The 27,351-nt window shown below is 33.5% G+C and overlaps 1 protein-coding gene across 4 annotated transcripts in view; it reads left to right on the plus strand.

The window, feature by feature from the left end:
- The window catches only part of LOC132713254 (delphilin-like), a gene marked incomplete at its 5' end in the record, with an annotated part of 45,011 nt that extends 19,817 nt beyond the window's left edge, over positions 1-25,194 (plus strand). For 2 of the 4 annotated variants that reach the window (XM_060695757.1, XM_060695758.1), the window contains 13 exon segments: positions 235-362; positions 1,996-2,077; positions 4,756-4,821; positions 9,078-9,137; positions 9,716-9,843; positions 10,457-10,525; positions 11,066-11,152; positions 15,670-15,738; positions 16,667-16,753; positions 18,831-18,960; positions 19,985-20,037; positions 22,787-23,032; positions 24,604-25,194. In XM_060695757.1, coding sequence (XP_060551740.1) covers positions 235-362; positions 1,996-2,077; positions 4,756-4,821; positions 9,078-9,137; positions 9,716-9,843; positions 10,457-10,525; positions 11,066-11,152; positions 15,670-15,738; positions 16,667-16,753; positions 18,831-18,960; positions 19,985-20,037; positions 22,787-23,032; positions 24,604-24,657 — 1,259 coding nt within the window. 4 annotated transcript variants of the gene reach the window in all.
- Positions 25,195-27,351: the final 2,157 nt, after the last annotated feature.

The following is a 27,351-nucleotide window of genomic DNA, read 5'->3' on the forward strand; positions in this document are numbered from 1 at the left end:
TGGTTTAAACATATTTATTTAAGCTCGATTGCGAAACAAGTTCTTGCAACTCATATAAATCACTTTCTAGTCTGCTTCCAGGAACCAACCAGTACTGGTGTCATATGAAGAAACATGGTCATAACCCGAGTAGGGCTCAAACCCATGATCTCTGGGTTGAGAGGCAGACACCTTAACCACTTGGCCACCTTATCACCCTTATCAACATATTAATTTGGTTTGATATGTTTACAGTTGCTCCTCCTCCTCCAGCACCTCAGCTGCCAGGAACCAGCTCACCAGATAAATCACAGATGAATGTGAAGAGAATTAACTGGGAAAAACTTGACCAACAAAGAGTGGAAAACACTGTTTGGGAACAGGTACTGTTAACCTTTTACCCCATGAGCATATTGTGAAAAATGGCCGTTTCCATTGAAAAGCCTCCTGTTACAAGTTCAAACTGCTATGAAATTATGAAAAATGCTTCAACACTGATGAAACTTGCCACAAGTGTTGACTTAGACCATAGCCTCTGTAACAATATGCTCAATTGTAAATTTCCTGTTACCATGGCAATGGGGGACGTCTCAAAATTGCCAAAAATCCCTATTTTGCATTGCTTCTTTCCATCAAAACTGATTTCAAAGTGCTGCAACTTCTGAATGAAAAGGCTTTTCAGCATTGGTTACAAGATCGACCTGAGGCCATTTTTAGCCTGTCACATGTCCAAAATTTTCTTGGAGATGAGGGGGACTACCGCCCCCCTTCAAACCCCTCAAACAGAAGGGGGCACATCCCCCTTCTGGCGACCCTCTGATGCCCGGGCAGCGCCGAAAATGTGGTCACTTTTTTAACACCATTTCTCAAACGAAAAACAGTGTTGTGGGTCTAAAAATAGGGCATTTTTTTTACTGTTTGAGGCCTCAGAAAAGGGGGGGGGGGGGGGAAAGCAGTCAAAACACGTCAATATGAGGGAAAAGGTTAATATAGCTTGATGATTAAAATTGTATTTTTTAATTGCACACTGTTTTGAAAAACAGCTACTGTGAATATAAATTGATAATTAAAATTGCTATTTAAAATTGCATTGTAAATTAAGCACTGTTTTGGAACAGCTAGTGAAAAGATATGATTGTCATTGTATTCAATCAGGTACTGAATGTAGCTACGTACATGTATAGGTCTGTTGGAAATATGAAATATGAGAAAAGCATGATTTTTTTTAAATACTATCATGGAACTGCAAGGTAACCAAACAGGTAGTGTAAACAGGATTATACATGTAGCTGAATAAAGCATTCAATTTGGAACTGGTACTGAAAAAAAAAATTCAATGTGTACTTATAGAATAACAATATGTGAACAAATATTTTTTGTGTAATAACTTGGCTTGGCTGTTTAGAAATTGGATCTTTCCAGAATTCAAATATCCAAAATTATCTAAAATTAATCTCAAACACCAGTTGGGTCGGAATATTATACAAGATTCATTTTGTTTTTTGAGACATAATATTTGTTAAAGAAATATCAGTTAATATTTTATAAAGAAATATCAGTGACTTATAATACAGAGGGATAAGAAGCTCAAAAAATAGAACATTTTCCCATCCAGGCTCACAATCCCTTGCACGAGATTCATAGGCCCTTGAAGTTGATCGATTTCATCCATATTGTTTTACGTGACCGAACGTTTGAGTTGATTATTGATCTCTTATTGTTATTCATTTAATTTTATATATATTTACATATTATAGTCATATTTATTCACAAATTTGAAAATTCAAGCTTGCGGGATAATTAATCGCTGATACAGATTTTAAGTGTATGACGTCAAAGCTGACTCTCTGTGGAAATATGAAGCAGATTAATGAAGCATTTAAGAAAATTAAAAATTTGAACATGTTCTTGTAATTATTTACTGAGTTGTACTTGTTAATTTACTTTCAACGAATAATTTGAGTACAATTTATGATAAAGTATTAATTGTGATATAATATACCTGTGATGTTACAGATTGGAGAAGCTACTGATTTACAAGATGTTGTCCGGTATCTAGAACTCGAGCAATACTTCTCCACAAAATCTCCAAGACACAGTAAGTTGATATTTCTAGTACCTACATCGTAATTTGATATTGCACCGAAATAGTAATTTTTTATCTCCCAGACTTAGAAAAATTTGATACATGTATTTCTTCAATTAAGTAATTTGATGTCTCACTGACATAAAAAGGTGATATCAATTTTGTCAAGCATCAAGGGATTTTGAAACAATTTGGCACAATTGTGTAGCTTCAAATGAGATTGTGTGTCATATGCAAGACCTAGGCTCCGAGGTCAAGGTCACACTTAGAGGTCAAAGGTTACCTTGTCCAGCATATAACTGTTATGCATCAAAAGATTCTGAAATAACTTGGCACAAATATGAAGCTTGATGAGTTGGTGTGTCATGCACAAGACCTAGATCCCTATTTTCAAGGTAAAGGTCACACTTAGAGTCAAAGGTCTGTCATAAGGAAATCTTGTTGGGCCCATAACTCTGTCATGTATGAAGGAATTTTAAAATAACTATGCACAAATGTGTAGCATGATGAGATCGGGTGTCATGTGTAAGACCTGGTGTCAAGGTCATAATAAGAGGTCAAATGTCAGCAATCAGTGTGAATATACAAAAGAAACTGTTTTTTATCAACATTTTTTGTTTATCTTTTTTTTTTAAGGTATTTTATTGCAAAAAAAATGGTGTCCTAAGATATGTGGCAGGAGCATTCATGTTTTTCAGACACATTTATAGTAAAAGATATTTTGTAAGTAATAAAGCTATGGTTTCTAAAAGCTGAACTTGAAGCCATAGTATCAAATTAAAAATTATACCTTATTATGCTTCCCGAAGGGTGAGGTTATAGTCGCCACTTTGTCCGTCTATCTGTCCATCCTCACTACCACATGGAGATAGGGGGCCATCTAACTGTAAACTTAACAAAAGAGACAAATAAAATTCATTTCGTAACAATAGAATAAGGGGCCTTGGCCCATCTATTAAACAAAAGAAAATAACAATAGAAATGGTTCTTTATCACTATTTGGTTGCATGTCCATCTGGTTGTCTGTCTGCCCCTACGCATCTCTAGTCCGGGACATAACTCTGTAACAACAAGAGGTATCCACATGAAATTTTAAGAGTAGATAGAATTCATTGGGTAGATGATTGTGCAGTGCACAAGAACCATAACTCTGCCTTGCCTAATTTTGGAATTACTGCCCTTTGTTCATTTTTTATACTTTGAACTTTGTCCAGGACATAACTCTAAAACTATAACAGATACATGTTTAAACATGAAACTTTGTAAGTAGAGAGATCTCTTTGGGTAAAAGTGCAGTGCAAAAGAACCATAAGTCTGTCTTGCCTAATTTTGGAGTTATTGTCCTTTGTCCATTTCTAAACTTTAAACATTGTGCAGGACATAACTGTAACTATAAGAGATATCAACATGAATCTTTGTTGGTAGATAGATGTCATTTGGTAAAAGTGCAGTGCAAAAGAACCATAACTGTCCCTTGCCTAATTTGGAGTTATTCCCCTCTGTCTATTTCTAAACTTTGAACCCAGGGCATAGAAACTTTTAAGGTAGATAGATCTCTTTGGGTAGAAGTGCAGTGCACAAGAACCATAACTCTGCCTTGCCAAATTTTTGAGTTATTGCCCTTTGTTCATTTTTATACTTTGAACATTGTCCTTGACATAACTGATAGTATAATAGATATGAACAAGACACTTTGTAGATAGATAGATCTAATTGCATAGTGCATTGCACAAGAACTGTAACTCTGCCTTGCTTAATTTTGGAGTTATTGCCCTTTGTTCATATTTACATTTTGAACTTTGTCTGGGACATAACTCTGACACTATAAGAGGTATACTTTTCTGTGTCCAAAATCTATTCAGGGAGCATCCGGTTCATCCTGTTCTTGTTTTAACTTAGTTTTAAGAAAATGAATTTTATTTCTGTTTGTTATTTTAGAAACCAAACTAACTGGTAAGGATTTATTCCTCAGGATAAATTTTTATTATAGACTGACTTGTATTTATAATTTGCATAATCATTTATATATTGCTTTATAATGTCAATTTATTTAACTATTTCTTTTCCTAGACATGTTGTAAACAAATTGTATTTGCTTTAAAAGGGTGTAAAGCTATAGAAGGTTGAAATGATGCATTTTATGTGTTTTTCTTATTCTTATGGTCAAATCTTACAAAAAAAATGTCTTATGATATTTAACCCTAAACCTGCTGGAACCATAAGTGGTTAGCCATTGTAATAACTACTGTAGAGCTAGCCTAGCCGGCATATTGGTGCATTGTAACGTTTGTAGCTGAGGGATTTTTTGTGTGGAGGCGCGGGGGGATTTGGGGGATGTCTGTGTGTGTTTTTTGGGGTTTTTTTGTATTTTGATATTGAAATCCCTTAAATAAATTTTAATGGAATACTCTAAATTAAAAGCTGGGCAAATCCGCGGGTTAAAGGGTAAATACACATAAATTCTATATAAAATGGAGAAAAAAAACCCTGTGACAAAATATTCAATTAATTTATGTTGAGTAAGATACTAGCAAACACTCAACAAATTTTAGCCAGCCCAGTTATATACAATGTATATAGATTACACCCTTTGAAGTCTGTATGGTAAAATATCTCATCTGTTATATTCATCTATGACAATTTTCATAATATTTTATTATTATTCATAAAAATATTTCATATATGGTTAGATTTCCAGTGTGACAAGGCCTTTTCACAGTGTACATGTGTAAAACATAGAATGTCAGCTCTTAAAAGTATATTTTACTTTACAATATTGGCATGGTGTGCGGAATTATAAAGCCTGCTTGATTAATATAACAAAGAATAGTTCAAGAATTGCTTGATTTATAACAAAGACTAATAGCATCTGTCATATGTTGCTGTTTGAATCAGAATATAGGTCCTGATGGGGACTGGTCCAGTTCCCAGAGAGGCGGATATTCTGATCTTTTCTTGCATATTCTACCATATTTTAAATTCTTTACCTTATTAAAACAAATTTCCATGGAAATTTTTATCATTTCACCCATAACTATTTTCTTACAGCAGTGTATGAAATTACAACTCCATTCATAACAGCAAAATTCAACATCCTAAGCATGTCACTGTATAGCTTGTCCCCCATGCCAGATGAAATTTCCGGCATGGGTTAAACTAACGGAAACACCAGTCTGATATGCAAGAAATATTATTCCCTAGTAAATTAGAATGATGCCCTTGCTTATTTGTATATAATTAGTCCTTTGTTTATTTATAACAAATTACTATTTGGTATTATAAGTCTTTTATTATGTACAAGATTTATTTATCCCTTTACCTCATATATATGCGAAACAACGCACTTTCGACTCTATCTCAATCCATTGAGAAGTTGCAGCACTTTGAAATCAATTTTGATAGAAAAAATCCACACAAAATAGTGATTTTTGGCAATTTTAAGATGTCCCCTTGTTGCCATGGTAACAGGAAATTTAAGCCTGAGTATGTGGTTACAAAGGAAATGATCCGGTCAACATTTGTGCCAAGTTTGATTAGTATTGAAGCAGTTTTTATAGTTTTATAGCAATTTGAACTTGTAACGGGAGACTTTTCAATGAAAACAGCCATTTTTCACAAAATGCTCATGAAGTAATGGGTTAAGTCATATTCATATACGTTCTTTTTCTAGTTCCTAGATTATTTATGACATAATTTATTGATATCAGGTTTATTTTTGAAAAAATTGGTTTTGAGTCTTTGATTAAATACCATATTTACTTGGTGTAAGTCCTTGATTAAGTACCAGGTTTATTTATTAGAAATTGGTGTAAGTCCTTGATTAAGTGCGAGGATTATTTATTAGAAATTGGTGTAAGTCCTTGATTAAGTGCCAGGATTATAACAAATTGGTGTAAGTCCTTGATTAAGTGCCAGGTTTATTTATTAGAAATTGGTGTAAGTCCTTGATTAAGTGCCAGGATTATAACAAATTGGTGTAAGTCCTTGATTAAGTGCCAGGTTTATTTATTAGAAATTGGTGTAAGTCCTTGATTAAGTGCCAGGATTATAACAAATTGGTGTAAGTCCTTGATTAAGTGCCAGGTTTATTTATAACAAATTGGTGTAAGTCATTGATTAAGTACCAAAATAATGTATAACCAAATGATATTATTCCTTGATTAAGTCTTTTTTTATCCCCCGCCGAAATTTTTCGGCGGAGGATATAGAAATAGTCTCCGTCCGTCCGACCTTCCGTCCTTCCGTCCGTCCTTCCGTCCGACATTTTTGTCCGGAGCATATCTCTAAAAGTATTTGAGTTATCAACTTGAAACTTCATAGGTGGATAGACCTCATTGAGGAGGAGTGCAGTGCACAAGAATGATAACTACCTTGCATGATTTTTGAGTTATTGCCCTTTGTTATTTTTCAAAATTAATTTTTGTCCAGAGCATAACTCCAAAAGCCTATGAGATATTAACATGAAACTTCATAGGTGCATAGATCTCACTCAGGAGGTGTGCAGTGCACAATAATGATAACTCTACCTTTCATAATTTTTGAGTTATTGCCCTTTGTTATTTTTCATACCTAATTTTTCACCTGAGTGGAGCATAACTCAAAAAGTGTTTGAGATATCAACATGAAATGTCATAGGTGGATAGATCTTATTGAGGAGGAATGTTGTGCGCAAGAATGATAACTCTTCCCTATACAATTTTTGAGTTATTGCCCTTTTTTTTCATGCTATTTTGTCCAGAGCTTATCTCAAAAAGTATTTGAGGTATCAACTTGAAACTTCATAGGTGGATGGATCTCACTGAGGAGGAGTGCAGTGCTTAAGAATGATAACTCTACCCGGCATTATTTTTGAGTTATTGCCCTTTGTTATTTTTCAAAATTAATTTTTGTCCAGAGCATAACTCAAAAAGCCTTTGAGATATCAAAATGAAACTTCATAGGTGCATAGATCTCACTCAGGAGGTGTGCACTGCACAAGAATGATAACTCTACCTTTTATAATTTTTGAGTTATTGCCCTTTGCTCTTTTTCATACTTAATTTTTCAATTCAATTTTTTTCTCAAAAAGTATTTGAGGTATCAACTTGAAACTTCATAGGTGGATAGATTTTACTGAGGAGGGATGCAGCACACAAGAATGATAACCTACCCTGCATTATTTTTCAGTAATTGCCCTTTGTTATTTTCAGCCATCAGTATTCACATAGGTTTCAAATCTGTAATCACTATAGCCATCAGTTTTCATTACCAAAAGACCTCTTAAAATGGAATTATTCCGCTCTACTACATATACATTCTTCCAATGAGCAAACACATTTGGCGGGGGATGGCCATGTTGACATGGCTCTTCTTTTATTTATAACAATATTACACACTCAATACTTTTATCTATTTATGACATCTTTTAATATTAGCATTTAGTGAAAACATTATAATTATAATAGTTAAAGCATGTTTAGAGTTGATTACTACCTAAAAATGATATTAAAAACTGCATTGTTCTGATTGTGAATAGATTATAAAACTGTTTCTATAATGTAGCATGCACTTACCACTGTCATCCATTAAGAGGCTAAACCTTAACCAAGCCTGCAACATTTTTCAATTTTGCCATTTCTGACATTCTTTACATATTCCTTTTCTATCTCTATTTTGTTTGTGCAACACTCCTGATAGTGCATATGTTTCTCTGATTAGACAGTTAGTCAATGATTGAAATTAACATGATATTGTGAAATTAACATGACATTGTGAAATTAACATGATATTGTACATAAGTTTTATTTGAACATCATGAAATTAACAATGTAAATTTTATTTGTCATATGTGCTCAACGTATATTTCAAATTTTTAAATAAGGTTTTATTTGACTGTCATTACATGTATATGTTTCATAGTTTTATATTTGATTGCATATTTTGGATGCACCTTGTCATAATGTTCTAATTGATTGTACATAAAATGGAAAAGATGACAAAACCAACATAATGCGTTTGCGACCAGCATGGAAACAGACCAGCCTGCGCATCCACGCAGTCTTATCAGGATCCATGCTGTTTGCTTACCAACCCTATTACAAGTAGAGAAACTAATAGCGAACAGCATGGATCCTGATCAGACTGCACGGATGCTTAGGCTGGTCTGGATCCATGCTGGTCGCAAACCCATTATGTTGGTTTTGTCATGGCGCGGCTCATATTATAATATTATGTTCTGGTCAATAAAACTTTTTCCAAGTGGTTTAAAATATCTGCAGTGTTCTTACCTTAAAATTTCTTACACTGTTTGAAATCTTAAAAATAATGGAGATGTGGTCTGTTTGTTAATATGCCTGCCTCTCAACGTGGTATATAAACCGTGTGTCCGAATATTAAACCAGTACTGGAATTCAGACTGAAGAATAGAATATCAAAAGTATTGTACATGACTAATGGGTTTTTGGGTGTAATTTTAATCAAAATGCCAACTCTGATTTGATAAGAAAGCAGACTTGTATATGAGCCGTGTCATGACAAAACCAACAGAATGCGTTTGCGACCAGCATGGATCCAGACCAGCCTGCGCATCCGCGCAGTCTGATCAGGATCCATGCTGTTCTCTTACCAACTCTATTACAAGTAGAGAAACTGACAGCGAATAGCATGGATCCTGATCAGACTATGTTGGTTTTGTCGTGACACGGCTCATATGATTTTAAAACATGATAGTTTTCACATAGTGTAGTGTAGGTAATCATGAAATAGGACAGAAAACATGATAGATAGGTAATTATGAAGTAGGACAAGTGCTTACAATCATGTGAGGAAGTTGTACAGCACTGTTATAAAAATTGACAGTGATTCTACCAAGCTTCCTGTTTAAGCAAGGAATTGGGCATCTTGTTTTATTGCTAAATAATGATTCCATGGTATGTAACACTGTAATCCCACTCAAAAATGAAATAATATGAATTATGTAAGTTATTTAAATGGTTTTTGAATATGCTAGTTTTATGGTAATGTTATCTTGCAGGGCTTCCAGAAAAGAAGTCGAAAATATGTATACTTAATCCAAAGAAAGCCTATAATCTATGTAAGTTTTTATACATGTATATACAATTTAACCTATGAATAATTTTTATTTTACTATGTTACAGTAATAGTGGGGCTGAGTGGTTATTGACTTCAAACCAATTGTCCCTTTCTGCTGTGGGTGTGAATCTTGAATTCATTCATGTGAGGAAACTATCCCACCTGCTTTCGGAACGTTGGTGGTTCTACTTAGGTGCCTGTTTGTGCCTGAAATAATGCATGGATGGGCACCTGTGGTATTCCTCCACATACAAGGTATGAGCTGGAAAGTCCCCATATGACCATTACTGTGTTGGTGTGTCATTAAACCCAACCAAAAAAAAGAAAGAAATAAAATAAAAATCAGTAATAATGTCTAAAATATTATGCTTTGGCTTAATAGCTGGAACATCATAATTCATTTGTTTCTTAAAAGTTTTGGTAATTAGTACAGTTATTTAGTTATGTTCAGCAAGAAATTTATAAGGCCTGTAAAATTTACATTGCTTTTATTTATAACCAACAATAACATGGCCTTGGAAAAAAACTGTGATATGATATTAACCAATCATTCTAACACAATGTTTTATTTATGCTCAGCAATAATTTTGGGGCAGTTGAAGTTGACCTTGAGTGAGATACGGCATGCCCTGTACATGCTTGATGAGGAGGTTTTAACACCAGAACTGCTGAGACAACTTCTTTCATATGCTCCAAACAAACAAGAGGTAAGAAATTTAGCTACCTTTCACACCTAATACTACATAATTGTGTTACTCCCACAAAAAAAAGCCAAAATTTGACAGCTTTTTGAACAATTCTGAACCTTCTAGCTCAACTATACAAAAGTGCCACTTGGGACATGGCTGTAGCGTGTGAAAGTTTAGTTTTTTGCTAAAAATAGGTACACTTTGTATATTATTAAAGTTGTTTCATTTGGTATTGCTCATTTTACTCATGGAAAGGTAAGTAACTCTACAGATAAAACACTGTCCTATTTTCAATCTCCCATGCAGTGATCTCCCCTTATCAGTCCACCATTTTATAATTTTTCAGCTTTTGAATATTTTTTTTCATTATTTTGTATAAAGTTAAAAATAAAACAGAAAGAGAAAAATGATCTTCGACTTTCTTTGTAACGGTATATATTTGACGTTACATCATGTGTCTTTCATCATCATGATTGTGACATCTGCAAAGGCAGTGATTACAATCTGTGAAGGGAGGTAATCACTGTGAGGAGTTTGTCTTATTTTAAACACTAGTGTTGTAGTTGTCCCCCTTGATACATCTATAGAAACTTTAATGCAAACAGATCAAAGCATATCTTTATATTCACAGATGGAGCAGTTAGACTCGTATAATGGTGATATAGAGGAACTTAGTCCACCAGATAGATTTACATATGAGGTATGAGCTAACCCATTAGTTAAATTATCATTATTCCCATTCAGGTCATTTTCACTCTATCACTAGGGATGAAATAAGGCCCAGTGCCCATTCTAAGAATTATAAGCCTCATTTTTTTTCAAATTTGTAACACAATATCCAAACAGCAGTAAAAAAATATATAACTTTTCAAACCTCTGAGAAAAATGGAACAGTTTTGATGTGTTTCTTAAAAGAAGTGTTAATATCTTAACAAGGGTTATAGGTACATGTATAACCCTTTTGTATTGAAACAATCTTTGTGGAAAAAAACCATTTAAGGCAAAAAAAAATTTAATAATTGATTAGATTGTATTTCTGTAATAGAATCAATGACAATTATGGTATATGAAGCCACATTGTTTATAGTATTTGAGGGCAGTCAGCTACTGGTACCTAATTCATTTGTCAAGAGAGCGTGGAGATCCCTTTTGTAGTTTGACATATTTAATATCAAGCATCTTTCTATGGGTGCTTGTCAGACAGAGTTACAGTCCTTGTTTTGTTTCTTTAATATTTCAGATGAGTCGAGTACCAGGTTATGAACAACGACTCAAAGCGCTGGTTTTCAAAGGAAATTTTCAGGAGAAAATCTCTGAAATGAAAGATGTATGTATAATACACTGGAGCCGCGATATAGCGCTCATGTTGGGGTCCATGATCTCAAGACAGTGTTGTAACGAGTAACTTTTTATAACGCTCATTGTGTAATTATAGCGAAAATATCGCATTACCCCACCCACCGCCGAAACATATAACGCTTGTTAGTGGAAATGATTGTTTACTTACCTTCCAATGGATATCAGTCCAAGCTTTTTGCGACGGACGCGCCCTCAGGCGCGTTCAGAGCTAAGTCATCTACACATGGGATTTCGTTGGCTACACTCGCGCAATGTGTCCTAAACCAATTAACAGCCCAAGAAATAGTACATGAATTTGATCCTTCAAAACTCCCATACTTTGTCTGGATATCTTAATGTCTTCCATATTTAGCCTTTTCAATTTCAAATTAAGTTATCCAAGTTAAAATATGAACGTATATTATTGATAAAAACGTTGTAGTCCCGTAGTATTATTGCGCAATATGCAAATTACTGCTGAAACGATTTACCGCTGTCGAAAAAGTAGGACAGCAAATTATACTTCAATAAAGGTGTAACCTCTGAGTTCCAAGACATTATTAGTAGGAAATAAATATTTCTACATTATACAAAACATTATTATTAACAAATCAAAAGTTTTTCGTGACTCTAGGATAACTCGCGCATTAATAAAAGAAGAACTATTTTCGTGACTCATACCGCGGGTTTAGCTGAATATTCAGCAGTTATTAATATATTAGATACAGTACAATGGCTAGTAAAAATATCTATTTTTGAAAATGCATGTAAGACACTTTACCGCCATGTAGTCTTTCATGGTAAGGAAGTTATAATATCAGTTCTACTTCCGATTCTTGTGGTTTGTTTACATATTTTACTAGGTCATGATATGAGTTAACCTTCGCTATTCTAAAATAGATTCTGCTTTACCTGTTCTGATTTTTGGACAGGCGATTATAGGAAGTACACATTAAACGTGTAATTAATAAACCAGCGGATTGTAATGCAATACTTTTAGAAATGCTATACAACTGTAAGAAGCAAACAAGTTGAAAATGGAATTTAGTGTGAAGTTGAAAAGGACAACTAAACACTGTAGTGCTTAAGTGACATTTAAATTAAAATAAAAACGATGTGCTCTGGCCTCTACATCTTTACCTTGTAAATAAAAAAAATCTAAGAAATACACTATTAATTGCTGATGATTTTAACCAATTTTTTTTTAATGAGACATATCCAAGAGAAATAAAAATACAAATGACTTATATTTTATTGTCTGTATGCCCACTATGATACAACACGAAGCAATTCTAAATAGCATTCTCAAATGTATAATGTATTATGTTTGAAGTTTATTTGCCTGGATTTATTCTAGAAATATTTCGTTGATAGTTTTTTTTCTATTTACATATCATTTCTTAGAATAAATCGATAAGGACACTGATTTACAAGTTTGACCAGAGTTTTTAGGCATAAATTTCATTCTGTATTTAAGTGCTTGAAAGTAGAAAATCTGAATTATATCAGTTTGGGACACAAAATATATTGCTCTACAAATCTCGAACTTGTATGGAATAAATTTTCTCTGTTATATATATATATATTTTTTTTTTCTAAAAGAAGCCTTAATTAATGTCTCTCCGGTTGCATGTCCGTCGCATTCAGTGCTGCAGCACTTTGATTTATATATTATTATTAATTATTTTGTAAAGCATTACTGAATATCTTTAATATAAACATGAAATTTACGAATTAAAAATATAAACCACGAATGTACAATTGTTTATAAATTTCCAGTAAAACAGCGGTGTTAACGTGTGTTATGTGTGGTCATGAAAATTGATACCTAGTGGATGGGACTAAATTAATCGTCTTTCCTGCTGTCTCTTGTGAAAAAATCAGTCATCCTCAACAACTTTTTTGCCGATAGATCGAAAGTAATTGCTTTTTAAAATTAATTGTATGCTTGGGTGATTAACTTAACTCTTCGGTGTTTGCATGTTTTAGCTAACAGTTTGATACCTGACTGATCAACAGTTCAAAATGAACAAAAGAGCAGATTAACACTTACCTGTGTATGAATTCACACCTTCTTATCATGAGTGATGTAATTATGACTGTTTATTGCACTCGACTGACACATTGAACAAGCGTTATAGTGGATAAGGTGCGGTATTGATATACATGAAAAAAAAATTATAATCAGCGAAAAATACAATTTTTTTGGGGGGAGCCAAGGCATATGAGCGTTCTACTGAGATTAGCGCTATACCGAAGAGCGCTATATCGCGGCTCCAGTGTATTATGGTTATAATTTTTTTATTTTAAGATAGTCTTACTGTAATGCTCTCCCGCCAAAGAATGTCAAACATCAGCAAATATCATAGGAAATCGGTTATTTCCGGAACTTTTTTATTTTCAAAATCTTGGGTTTAAGATTATTTACAATCACTCATCCTTTATTGCTATGTACTAAATTCTGATTATAAATGCTTAAAACTTATTGAATACCGAATATTGTGAAAAATAATATTCCGGAAATGACCAATATTTACGATATTGGCCAATGTTATCTAAAATTTAGGCGGGAAAGCATTACAATACTTAATGAACAATTCCAAGGTGCTTGATATTATGAGTGTGTGACAGGTTTGATTTAATAACTTTCACACCATACATATCTTCACTTTGGTGCAGAAATGGGTTAACTACTATTAAAGTTCAAAAGGAGTTAATCCGTTACTGCATTTAGGTGACGATATATGATTTTACATGAAAAAATCAGTTCCTAAAGGCTTTTTACATAATTTTGAAATTTTTTGTTTTATGTTATACTTTTATTTTTATATAAGATACCATGTCATTCTTATATAAAATGATGCTTCACTGATGATGATGTTGTGTTGTGGTGTTTTTTTGTTTTTTTTTTGTTGTTTTTTTAAATTTCTTTGACATTTTCTTGTTTCTTATCTAACCTGAACAAGAATTATTGAAAATATACAAGTACATATAAATTAAATGACTGTATTTCTCATATTTTGTTAAGAGTTGTATAAGATCTAATTTTTCTTTAGTTTCATAAGTAAAGGTTATTTAACATTATAAAAATTCTGTGACATTTGCAAGGTCTTTACGTTGTACTTTAATTCCAAGAAAGTTTTAAACAAACTGTATAGAAAATTAAAAAAACGGTCATGTCAACTTAGCTTAACCCTAAGTCAGCTTTCAGGGGCAGATTCTACCTGACAGTATGTGTCCTGTGCAGACGACACATTCATATACACTGCTCGTTATTCAGTCATTGAATTTTGAAATTTCTCCCCTAAACTGATGAATGGTTTGTGTCTTAATTAAAAATGTGATATTTTAGATTTTTACTAAGGTCTTTAAATAGCTATTCCATTTTAAGGTCCCTGAGCATCAAGGTCACTCTGGTTTAAACCCTTAACCTGCTGGAACCAGAGATGATCAGCCTTTGTCACCAGTATAAGCCAGTTTAGCCTACAAAGTCAGAAATTTTCCATCTTTGGCTGTATAAAAAAATGGTAGTACTGTGAATAATTAATTAGCAGGTGACTGTCTATTTGAAACATTACCAAATAGAACCTTTCTGCAATAATGTTATACAAGCTGCAATAAAAATTGTTTTTTTTACTAGATTCTCTGTAATGAAAAATTTTCATTTCAACTCTTCAGTTTTAATAAAAAAGAAGTCTATTATACTACTCTTACTTTCATTTTCTTCATTGCTCACAGGAAGATATTTTAAAGAAAAAACAATTATTAACGTGTGTTCACACAAACGTTAAAGACAATAAGTCAGAACCAGCTCAATATTAATCATAATGGTCAGAATTTTAACTTGCACTCAAAAAAAGGGGTGACCTGTCTCACAATGTACGTTTGAGGTTGTCTTGGACCGTATTTGAGATGTCAATTTTAACAGTTACACCACACCAGGAGTCAAACACTTACGCCACACCAGGAGTCAAATCAATCACACACAGAGTTTCAGTTATTTATTAAATTTCTGTAGAAGTAGCAAAACAGTCCTTGAGTACACATGTAGTTGCAAAGGTCAATACTTGTATAATCTTTATGACTTATGTAAAAGTACTTTACATGTATTTTTAGATCTGAGTAAAAGATAATTCACCTTCCTTTATTTTTGAATTATTCATATTCATGTAAAAAGATAGCTTCAAAATAATCTGTGTATTAGGAAAAATATGTTTTATTCCATAACTAGAATATGGCAGACCCCGTTTTTACAGCCCTTTTACACATAGTATTGATAGGGGTAAGGAGCTGTATAGGAATAACTTTGTCCCATCCCAAATGTTTTATGAGATATATTTTAAACATAATTATATGTATCAGGTCTCAAGATTGCCAAGTAAGGCCAAGTTTGTAAAAATTTTATAATTTACATTTTCTTTTATAAATGTGTTCTTATTAAAATTGTGTAATTTGCTTTTTTCTTTTTCAATGGGTGTGACTGTTACCAAAATTTTTGTTTTCCAGCATTTGCAGCATATTAGGAAAGCATCATTGGAATTGAGACATAGTAAAAAACTGTCAAAGATTCTAGAGGTAAGTATAAATACATTGTCATAATCCTTCTTTTAATTACTTCAGAAATTTGTTAGATTGATTGTTTAGCTTACGGCATAAGGTGAGCTCATTGTGATCACTTTAAGTCGTGCATCGGTGGTCAGTGCTTGACTACAAGATCTATGTCATCTCCTGGTAAATCACTTAGTCATTTGTCATGAAACTTACTGGAATGGCCCTCTACAAAAAAGTATTGGTTTATTTCGTTGTACTGAACAAATTTGCCATTCTGTAGAATAAGCTAATAAAAAAATGAAATAAACTTTGAACTACATCATTCTCTCCAAGGTCCTTGGATGAACATTATGGTCTGTCAAACAAGATGATGTTACAATGTATTTAGGTGCTAGTAACAAAATAACTTTTAACATCATCTAGCTTACCTCAACATATGGACCGATTTTGATGAAACTACCGGTATATAGGAATAATAATTGTATAATTGCTTAGGTTCTTCTTGTTTGTGAAACAAATAGCTGACAATAAACTCACAATAAACTTTAATGAAACAACATGTCCTCTTCAACTTGTAAGTCATTTCCAAGATTGGGTTCAGAACTAAAAATAGAAACTTTAAATAACACCATCACTTCAACTGCTGGGCATGCTGACTAAAAAGCAAACAGTGCAGACCATGATTATGATTAGGCTGAATTTGGTCTGCACTGGTTGCATAGGTATATTCAGAAACCAACAGCACACTAAAGGTTTTGACATAGCAGCAAATGAGAAATCACTATTTTATTATTGCAGGATTGCCTCAATCTTGCATGCAGAAAATGAGAAATTGCTATTTTAATATTGCAGGATTGCCATATTGGCAATTGTCAAAACTGATATATGATATGTAATATTTCAGCTTATATTGGCAATGACCTAAATTGTTACATGATATTTTATATTTCAGCTTATATTGGCAATGGGTAATTACATGAACCAAGGTAACCAGAGGGTAGGAGAAGCAGCTGGGTTCAAGATCAGATTTTTATCTCAAGTAAGAATTAATCCTTTAAACCTGGCAGTGTTATTGTTTTGTCTAAGTCTAGCCTGCCGATCTATGCGGTCCCTGGTCCCTTGACTGCTTTTAGTTGATTATGTTTCATATTGAAATCCTAACAAAGGACAGTTTTGTATTCAAAGCAGGAAAAGTCCTTTTATAATCATTTTATCATTAGAATAATTATACGAGACCTCACTGGAACTGGACTGAATCCAAGTTGTTAAGTCATTATTTATAGAGTTATGCCCCTTTTTAACCATATTTAACCCATTACCCGATAATCATGCCTTTTAACAGCCTTTTCACCCCCCTTTATTGTTGTCTCAAATTGTGAAAAAGTGCCTTATTAAGGCACCAAACACTTGTTTTCTTTTGAGCAATGTTGTTTAAAAAGGTGACTTTTTGGCGCGCCCCCTTATCCAAAAGATACATCAGGGGGATGTGCCCCCTTCTGTTTGGGGGGTTTGAAGGGGGCTGAAGTCCCCCTCATCGCCAAGAAAATTTTGGACTTTTTAGAGGCTAAATATGACCCTAGATTGATGAGGTAATGTGTAACCAACGCTGAAAAGCATTTGACTCTATCTCAATCCATTGAGAAGTTGCAGCACTTTGAAATCAATGTTGATGGAAAAAATCAACACAAAATAGTGCTTTTTGGCAATTTTGAGATGTCCCCTCGTTGCCATGGTAACAGGAAATTTAAGCCTAGGCATGTTGTTACAAAGGCAATGGTCCAGTCAACATTTGTGCCATGTTTGATTAGTATTGAAGCAGTTTTTATAGTTTTATAGCAAATTGAACGTGTAAAGGGAGTCTTTTCAATGAAAACAGCCATTTTTCACAAAATGCTAATAATGGGTTAACTGGTTTCAAAGCATAACTTTTGAAGGATTTCAATGATTTTATTTATTTTTGGTATGTAATATGTTATATCAAAACTCAGTTTTAGTTCGATTTTGGTCACAATTAACTTATTATTAATTAAGTTATGCCCACTTTTAAGTGAATTTTTTGTGTAATTATCAGAATAACTTTAAAGGATTCCAGGGAGTGTGTATACATTTGCCAAGCAAGTATGTAATATTAGAACACAGGTCAAGTTTGATAATTTCTCTGCAATCAGCGTATTGCAACTTTGATTTAATTGATTTCTTTTAATGCAATGTTCAATTATTTTCTATTACTGATATGTTAAATTTTTGCCAAGAAAAAATTTAAACTGTATATTTCTCTTGTACATTTGATGGAAGTCATAATCAGAACCATTTATAACAAGAAACTTGCTATATTTCTGTAAGGCACATTTTAGTTACCTTCTGGTAAATTTGCCACCCTGCCTCAGCAGAGCTCTTATGAAAACAAGTTCTTTTTCAAAGTTAATGTCATTTATATTGGTTGAGGTTGGGAATCAGACATTATAACAAGTATTGCAATGTCAGTGACAAACTTTTGTTTATTTAAGACTTAATAATAATGTAACCCGCCTGTGAAAAGCAGGGCAGCATGTTCACTGACAAAACATTTTGATTTTTGGCAGACGTATTGCTTTTGCCTTTTTCGTCTGTCTATTCATCCACCCAAGCTTGAGGAAAAATAAGTAATGGTACTTTCTCTTAGATGTCATTCCTTCCATAACTGGCTTTTATATGGCTATCTTCCTTTATGTGGCTTAAAGAAAATTAGGGAGAACAATAGAGTAAGCCACATAAGTATAAGAACTTCTGTTTGTCTGCAGTAAACTTGTCATGCTTTCACAGTTTCAAACTGCCAACTGGATTTAGATGAAACTTAACAGGAGTGATTATTACTATCTCTAGTTAGAGTAGTTGTACACATAGCCAGCATGTTACGCTTCCCTGCACAAGATGGCCACCAGAGCTTAATATAGAAAAAACAGGCTTTCATTTATCGAAAAATCCATCCTTAGAATAGACACATGTACACACAGGGGAGACATATGTTTTTGTGACAAAAAACCTTCTAGTCTCAAGTTAAAATCTCTTTTCTTACTTCATAACTAAACTGTTTTTATTATGTAATCTAAAGTGATTAATTGTATGATTTTTTACAGCTCGAAATAACGAAAACATCTGACAATAAACTGACATTCCTACATGTGTTAGCGGAGGCTGTGTTTAACAAGTTTCCAGAGCTTGTGGCAGTAGGGGAGGAGCTTACTACAGTTCCAGCAGCAGCCAAGTGTAAGAGATATAATTGAGTTGTGCCTTGACAAAACCTAAAGTGCTTTTGCCACCAGCATAGATCCAGACCAGCCGTGCATCCACACAGTCTGATCAGGATACATGCTGTTTGTCTACAAATCCTATTACAAGAAGAGAAACTTAAATAGTAAACAGCATGGGTCCTGATCAGACTGCGCAGATGTTCAGGCTGGTCTGGATCCATGCTAGTCACAAACGCATTATGTTGGTTTTGTCATGGCACAGTTTGTGATGCCAAGGGCACGAATTTAAGTTCAAAAGATAACAAGACACCATGTCATGATGTGCATATATAAATATCATGTCACAAGGTCAAAGGTCACAAGGTCAATGTCATAGTGAATTATGATGATAATATTAAATACAATGGTTATTCTATATCAAGGTCATAATGATATTTGGTCTAACGAATTTCCATTATATGATGTTTGTGTGTATAAAAAGCAAAAGGTCTATATAAACAAACATATACCATATGAAAAAATTCCATAGAAAAGTTTAAGTGAAGATTCAGGTTATCCCTTTATTGTTAAGAATTTTTCAAACAAAAGTTGTTTTTTTTAATTAAGAATAATGTTAGTGTTAAAAGCTATATATCTGCTGCCAGTAGTTACCAAAATTATTGTTTTTTGAATTATAAAAAGAAATAATTTCTATATGCACCTGTAGAAAAGAATTTGGTTCATTTATTTCCTTTATAGTGAGTTGAGTAGGGCATGCATGAAATCATTACTTTAAATAGCAACATAATATTTTGTTCTGGAACATTTCATTATTTAAATGAACAATATTCATAAATGTTTAAAATGAAAGAGAAATTCTATGCTACAGATGTTTCGAGAATCAACCTTAAGATTATTAAAACAACATAATTTTACCATTTATAACTCGTATTTATTTTATTTGTTGTAGAATAACACTTTTGGGGCAATGCTGTTTATTAAATTGTATTACTATTAAATTTTATTACTTTGTGACAAAACATTTTTGATTGATTTAACAGTTTCCAATGTTCTTTTGAATCAAGAACTTCAAGACCTGAGAAAAGTGTTACAAGTAAGTTTACTGTTTTTTACATGACATTTTTTTCTAAAAACAGTTTCTAAAACTACATGTATATATATTTTTTTGTTTGGAAACCACATTTAAGACCTGTTTTATGTATATTTCTTTTTTACACAATACATTAATTTTACATTTTTCAATCAATACTTTTATATAACATAAAAAATTACAAAATAATATACATACATGTATGTTGTTGTGTAAGTAGACATTTTAAAACAATTTCAAAGAGCTTAAACATGAATTTCTTAAGGAAAAGGGATATTATATTTTAAACAAAATAAAGTTTTGTTGAGTCATTAATAAATGTTGACTCATGAAATGTCCATGAAAACAAACACCAAGAGAACTGATAAACATCACGTACAAGTAGTTACCGGTAAAGGTTATGTTCATGACAGGACATTATGGTAATTAGCATATATCCATATTGTTAATTGACAATTATACCTGAATTGAGTAAACAAGGTTTCTTTAGTTGGTACACATTATGTTTTCCTTTGTGGCCCATAATTAGGGTTTCCTTGGTCTGCCACCATAAGGGTTTCTTTGGTTGGCCACCATAAGTATTTCTTTGGTGGGTAAATCTTCCTTTCCTTGGAGGGCAACCATTAGGGTTTTCTTGGTGGGCCACCATAAGGGTTTTCCTTAGTCAGCCACCTTAAAGGTTTCTTTGGCTGGGTACCATAATGGTTTCTTTGGTTGTCCACCTTAAGGGTTTCATTGATGGGCCATTCCTTGGTTTTCCTGAGTGGACCGCCATTAGAATTTCGTAACTACTAAGGCTTTCTTGGAAAGCAAGCATAAGGGATTCCTTGATAAGTGGCAATTAAGGTTTCCTTTGTAAGTGATTATTAACATTCCCTTGGTTAGTGACAATTAAGGTCTCCATCTTTAGTGTCAATTAAGATTTCCTTCTTAAGTGACAATTAAAGTCTCCTTGATAAGTGGCAATTAAGGTTTCCTTGATAAGTGACAATTAATGTTTCCTTGGTAAGTGACAATTAATGTTTCCTTGGTAAGTGACAATTAAGGTTTCCTTGGTAAGTGACAATTAAGATTTCCTTCTTAAGTGACAATTAAAGTCTCCTTGGTAAGTGACATTTAAAGGGAGACACAGGCAAAATTTTCATTTCTTAGTTTTGAATTTTTCGTTCCTAATTCTGTAAATGGCCTCAAAATAAATATATTAGACAGTCAAAGGAACAAAACTTTTCTCCATATAAAGAATAAATTGCGGTTTCCTAACCTGACCCGCGTGGGTCAGGTTAGAGCGCTAGGATTTCACAATAGTTGTCACAGTGAACTCTGGAAATGTTAAAGAACATGTCAAATGAATGATTTAGATTTGTTTCAAGCATACAATATCCACAGTATCTGTTAATGTAACTTCAACGATTTGTTCAAGTCACCTGACTTGTTTTAAAATTATTCGGTGATTCTATTGGCGTCTAAATTTTGTTCAACATATATAAATATATTCATGCTTCAAATCCAAAATATATAGAATTTAAACAGAAATTTATGCTGAAACTTTCAGAAATGTCATTTTAGCGCGAGGTGAGTACAAAAGATCATTTTAATTTTTTTGTAATTATTTTGCCTGAATATCCCTTTAAGGTCTCCTTGGCAAGTGACAATTAAGATTTCCTTTCTAATTGACAATTAAAATCTCCTTGGTAAGTGACAATTTATGTTTCCTTGGTAAGTGACAGTTAAGGTGTCCTCCTGAAGTGACAATTAAAGTCTCCTTTGTAAGTGACAATTTAGGTTCCTTGGTAAATGACAATTAAGGTTTCCTTGCTAAGTGATTAGTAAGGTTTTTCTTGATGGGCAACCTTTAGGGTTTCCCCCATTTTCAGTACCAAGCTATCATGAAAAGATATAGTACATGAAATAATTAGATAATTTTTGACAATATCCTTTAAGTATACATATTAGATATTTTTCTATAGAAACCTATGCCTTGATCATCTTTATAATATGACTCATCAACAGCTTCTATTATATCATCATTAGCATGGCCTGACCTATTGACGTATGAAAAAAGTTTTTTTATCCAGTCTAATGTTTAAAAGTCACAGGTCATGAAATGTTATTAACTCTGCTTCTTAATAAAATCATCTTTAATGTGTAAAACATGTTAAGAAGATCTGAATGTTCGTCAGATGTTCTTGTGATGTCATAATGTCCAGAAATATTGTCTCTGGTTATGAGTCATAGGCCTCATTGTCCTTGTTTTTAACAAGGTCGTTTTCTCTTTACATATTAAGTCTGATAACTCTTACACAGGATAACTCTTACACAGGATAACTCTTACAAAGTCACAAAAATTATGTAGTTATCAAATTTTGGAGCACAAAAACATCATTGATCCTTCTTTCAAAGAATCTTGACAATTCAAACAGTTGTCCTTCTTCCCCTGGTATAGCTAGCTACTCATATGGTGAAAAGTGTTATTCTTTTGGACACATTTTTAGTTTGTCACAATTTGGTTAATGACACTGTGACAGAGTATCATTTGTTTGTCAGTGCTGCCTCGGTAGTTTACCTTGGTGTAGAAGCAAAAACAAAACTTACTGAAAAAAATATAAATACTCGTACATTTTCCAGGAACACTTGTTAATGAAATATATGCAAGTGTAAACCTGAAATACTGACTTTTAAATCTTACAGAAACAAACAGAAAATATATGTTGAAAAATAATGGTTATACATGTATTTCATTGTGTCATTCCAGGATATTTCTAACACACTCGAGAAGTTTGGATCGCAGAAAACAAACCTTGGTATCAATGATAAATTCCAAGATGTGATGGGACATTTCATATCACAGGCATCAGATGAAATACAAAGTTTGTTCCGTCTGAATGCAAACACCATGGAAGAATTTCACAGCACTGTTCAGTACTTCGGAGAAGATCCTAAAAAAGTGACAACAACTGAACTGTTTGGAGTATTTGCTGAGTTTATCACCAAGTTTGAGGTGAGGGCATTGTTAGTGTGTATTTTGATAAGTTACATATGTTACCTTTATTCACCCCTTAACCAGTTGATTTTTTTTGTATCTTTGAATTTGGAACAGTCCATTCAAATTACAAGGGATTTCAATGACAAAATACAAAAATTGAACTGCCAACAGTATAGAACTGTATGTAAAATACAGGCTGGATTGGCTATATACTGGTAGCAAAGGCTAATTGCGATGCCAAAGGCTTATTGTGGCAGCAAAGGCTAATTGTGGCGGCAATGGCTAATGCTAATTGCAGTGGCAAAAGTTGATTGCTTTGGTACCGGTTCTCTAGTAGGTTATGGGTAAGGGTATGATATGTCTATTTATAGTATATTCAAATTCTGCTTACTTTGTCATCCTTTGTGCTTATTTTTATTCATAAAGTGATTTTTGTGCCCCCACGTTAGTGGCAGGCATTTAGATTTACCCTTGTCCGTCCGTCCGTCCTTCCGTCCGTCCGTTAACTTTTGTGTCGCACGTAACTCAAAAAGTATTTGACCTACAGTCATGAAACTTTACAGGAATGTTGATCAGCATGTGTTGTTGTGCACCTGGGTATTTTCGTCTGGATATTTTTAGTATTTTCAGAGTTATTGCCCTTGACTTAGTAAAATTTTGCAAATTTCAACTTGTGTTGCATGTAACTCAAAAAGTATTTGACCTAGAGTCATGAAACTTTACAGAAATGTTGATCAGCATGTGTAGTTGTGCACCTGGGTATTTTCGTCTGGATATTTTTAGTATTTTCAAAGTTATTGCCCTTGACTTAGTAAAATTTTGCAATTTTCAACTTGTGTCGCATGTAACTCAAAAAGTATTTGACCTAGAGTCATGAAACTTTACAGGAATGTTGATAAGCATGTGTTGTTGTGCACCTGGGTATTTTTGTCTGGATATTTTTAGTATTTTCAGAGTTATTGCCCTTGACTTAGTAAAATTTTGCAATTTTCAACTTGTGTCGCATGTAACTCAAAAAGTATTTGACCTAGAGTCATGAAACTTTACAGGAATGTTGATCAGCATGTGCAGTTGTGCACCAGGTATTTTCGTCTGGATTTATTTAGTATTTTTAGAATGTTGCCCTTCACTTACAAAATTTTTGCAATTTTCAACTTGTGTCTCAAGTTACTCAAAAAGGATTTGACATAGTCATTAAACCTTATGGGCAGGTTGCTCAGCATATTTAGATTTGCACCTGGGGTTTCGCTTGTGGATTTATCCAGTATTTGTAGAGTTATTTCCCTTGGCTTAGTAAAAAGATTGACAGAACAGTGGCGCGGAGGGGGCACCCGAGTCCTATGGACACATTTCTAGTTGTCATATTGTTAGGAATATCAATTTAATGACTTTGCTTGTTATCCCCCGCCGAATAGGTAGCGGGGAATATAGAAATAGTCTCCGTCCGTCCACCACATTTTTGTACAGAGCATAAAAAACAACACTAAAAAAAACCAATTTATTTTAGGTTTCCTATAATTGACATAATTGAACTGACTCTTAATTATAATACCTGATAATGTTCTTTTTCCTTTTTTTCATTTCAGAAAGCTCACCGGCACAACATTATGTACAAACGATATGCAAATGAGAAAACTTAAGAAGACACCAGGTTTCATTTAAACATCATTTTTGACCGGAACATCATCCCGTTTCCTTTGAAGATTTTGCTTCCAGGCACATCACATTTCTCATTGACTTGTAGTTTCCTTGAAACATCATGATTTGTGACTTGTCTTGGATATTTGATACCTTTTGGACATCATCCTTCCTTAGGATATGTGATTTATACTTTCAAACAGAGAAAACTTTAGTGCCAATCTTTTTCCTTTGGACAACTGGCTGCCATTTAACTTTGTGTATTCCATGGACATGTTGATTTGTTTTGGACAGCCTGCTTCCATGGATATCATATTCTGTGGAAATTTAGCATCATTTGAATATCTTCATTAACATGAACATCATATGCATTTTTTTGAAATCAAGCTTTGTTTGAACATATAACTTGTAAGGACATGAATGGTGACATGTGAGGACATGAATGGTGACATGTGAGGGCATGAATGGTGACATGTGAGGACATCAATGGTGACATGTGAGGACATCAATGGTGACATGTGAGGACATGAATGATGACATGTGAGACATATGAGGACATGAATGGTGACATGTGAGGACATGAATGATGACATGTGAGGACATGAATGGTGACATGTGATGACATAAATGGTGACATGTGAGGACATGAATGATGACATGTGAGACATATGAGGACATGAATGGTGACATGTGAGGACATGAATGGTGTGACATGTGAGGACATGAATGGTGACATGTGAGGACATGAATGATGACATATGAGGACATGAATGGTGACATGTGAGGACATCAATGGTGACATGTGAGGACATGAATGATGACATGTGAGACATATGAGGACATGAATGGTGACATGTGAGGACATGAATGATGACATGTGAGGACATGAATGATGACATGTGAGGACATGAATGATGACATGTGAGGACATGAATGGTGACATGTAAGGACATGAATGGTGACATGTGAGGACATGAATGGTGACATGTGAGGACATGAATGGTGACATGTGAGGACATGAATGATGACATGTGAGGACATCAATGGTGACATGTGAGGACATGAATGATGACATGTGAGACATATGAGGACATGAATGGTGACATGTGATGACATGAATGGTGACATGTGATGACATGAATGGTGACATATGAGGACATGAATGGTGACATGTGAGGACATGAATGGTGACATGTGATGACATAAATGGTGACATGTGAGGACATGAATGATGACATGTGAGACATATGAGGACATGAATGGTGACATGTGAGGACATGAATGGTGACATGTGAGGATATGAATGATGACATGTGAGGACATGAATGGTGACATGTGAGGACATTAATAGTGACATGTGAGGACATGAATGGTAACATGTGAGGACATGAAAGATGTAACCTCATAAAGTCTAGAATACATTCATTACTTCCCTGTGATATTTGATATCTGAGGGAATCTAGCATCCTTTAGACACTTTGCTTTCCTTTCGTGGAATTTAATCATCTTGCTTTTTGAGAAAATTATGATATTTGTAGAAATTGAGCATTCTGTGGGAATCTTTTTTCCTTGGACTTCATTCTGTCAGATTCTATGGGAAGAATTTTTTCCTTGGACTTCATGCTTTCTGTAGGAAGGATTTTTTCCTCGGATTTCATGCTATCTGTGAGAATTGAGCATTCTGCTGGCATCTTTTTTCTAGTTCACATTGAGAAACAAGGTAAACCAATCCTTTAAGTACCTTGAATAGAAATTTGATGTGATGTAACTATGACAAGTTATTAAGGGAAGGATTCCGGCATATTCATTTATTTGCTGGTGAATCTTTATTAACATAGGTTCATGATAAAGTGAATGTACATGTACTAAAAGGTTAAAAAGTAACTGCTCTGACTCGAAGTTCCTAAAAAAATCTTTCTCAATTTGTTTAAGCATATTGAATTGCAATACTTGGTACATTAAATTTCAATACTTTGTACATTGATCTGAAATACTATATATATTGAACTGCAATATTTCATACATTAAATTACAGTACTTTGCACATTGATCTGAAATATAGTGTTCATTAATTTGCATTTTTTTTACTTTGAATTGCAATACTTTGTACATTGAACTGCTATACTTCATACATTAAATAACAATACTTTGTACATTGAACTGCAATACTTTGCACATTAAATTGCAATACTTTGTACATTGAACTGCAATACTTGGAACATTGAATTGCAATACTTTGTACCTTGAATTGCAATACTTTGTGTGTTGAATTGCAATACAAAAAGTACTGGCTTCAAATAATGGATTGAAAAATAAGTTCTTACTTATGGTGCTTGTATTAAACCACTTTTCTGCCATTTGTATTCCTTAAAGGCTGGAATGTTTGATTTGTATAAACAAACATGGAACACGAATGATTTTTGTGTGGGACTTTCACTTGTCACATTAAAAGTCTGTTAATTTATAAAAAAAAATTGGCATTTTTTAATATTTCATAATTTATAATAGTTCATCAGGGGCTTGTTTGTTGACATTTTTTCTTATTCCATTTATTAAATGACTTTACACCTCATTAATAGACCAAGTGAAATTTTATCATAATATTTTTAAAAAATCTGTTTGTTAATCATGTTTTTCATTATATGAATCATGTACGCAACAATGAAACATTTTTTTTGAAATAATTATTGTTAAGC

Source organism: Ruditapes philippinarum, unplaced genomic scaffold (assembly GCF_026571515.1).
Source record: "Ruditapes philippinarum isolate M1 unplaced genomic scaffold, ASM2657151v2 ctg5386_1_1_1_1, whole genome shotgun sequence".
NCBI classification, from domain to species: domain Eukaryota; kingdom Metazoa; phylum Mollusca; class Bivalvia; order Venerida; family Veneridae; genus Ruditapes; species Ruditapes philippinarum.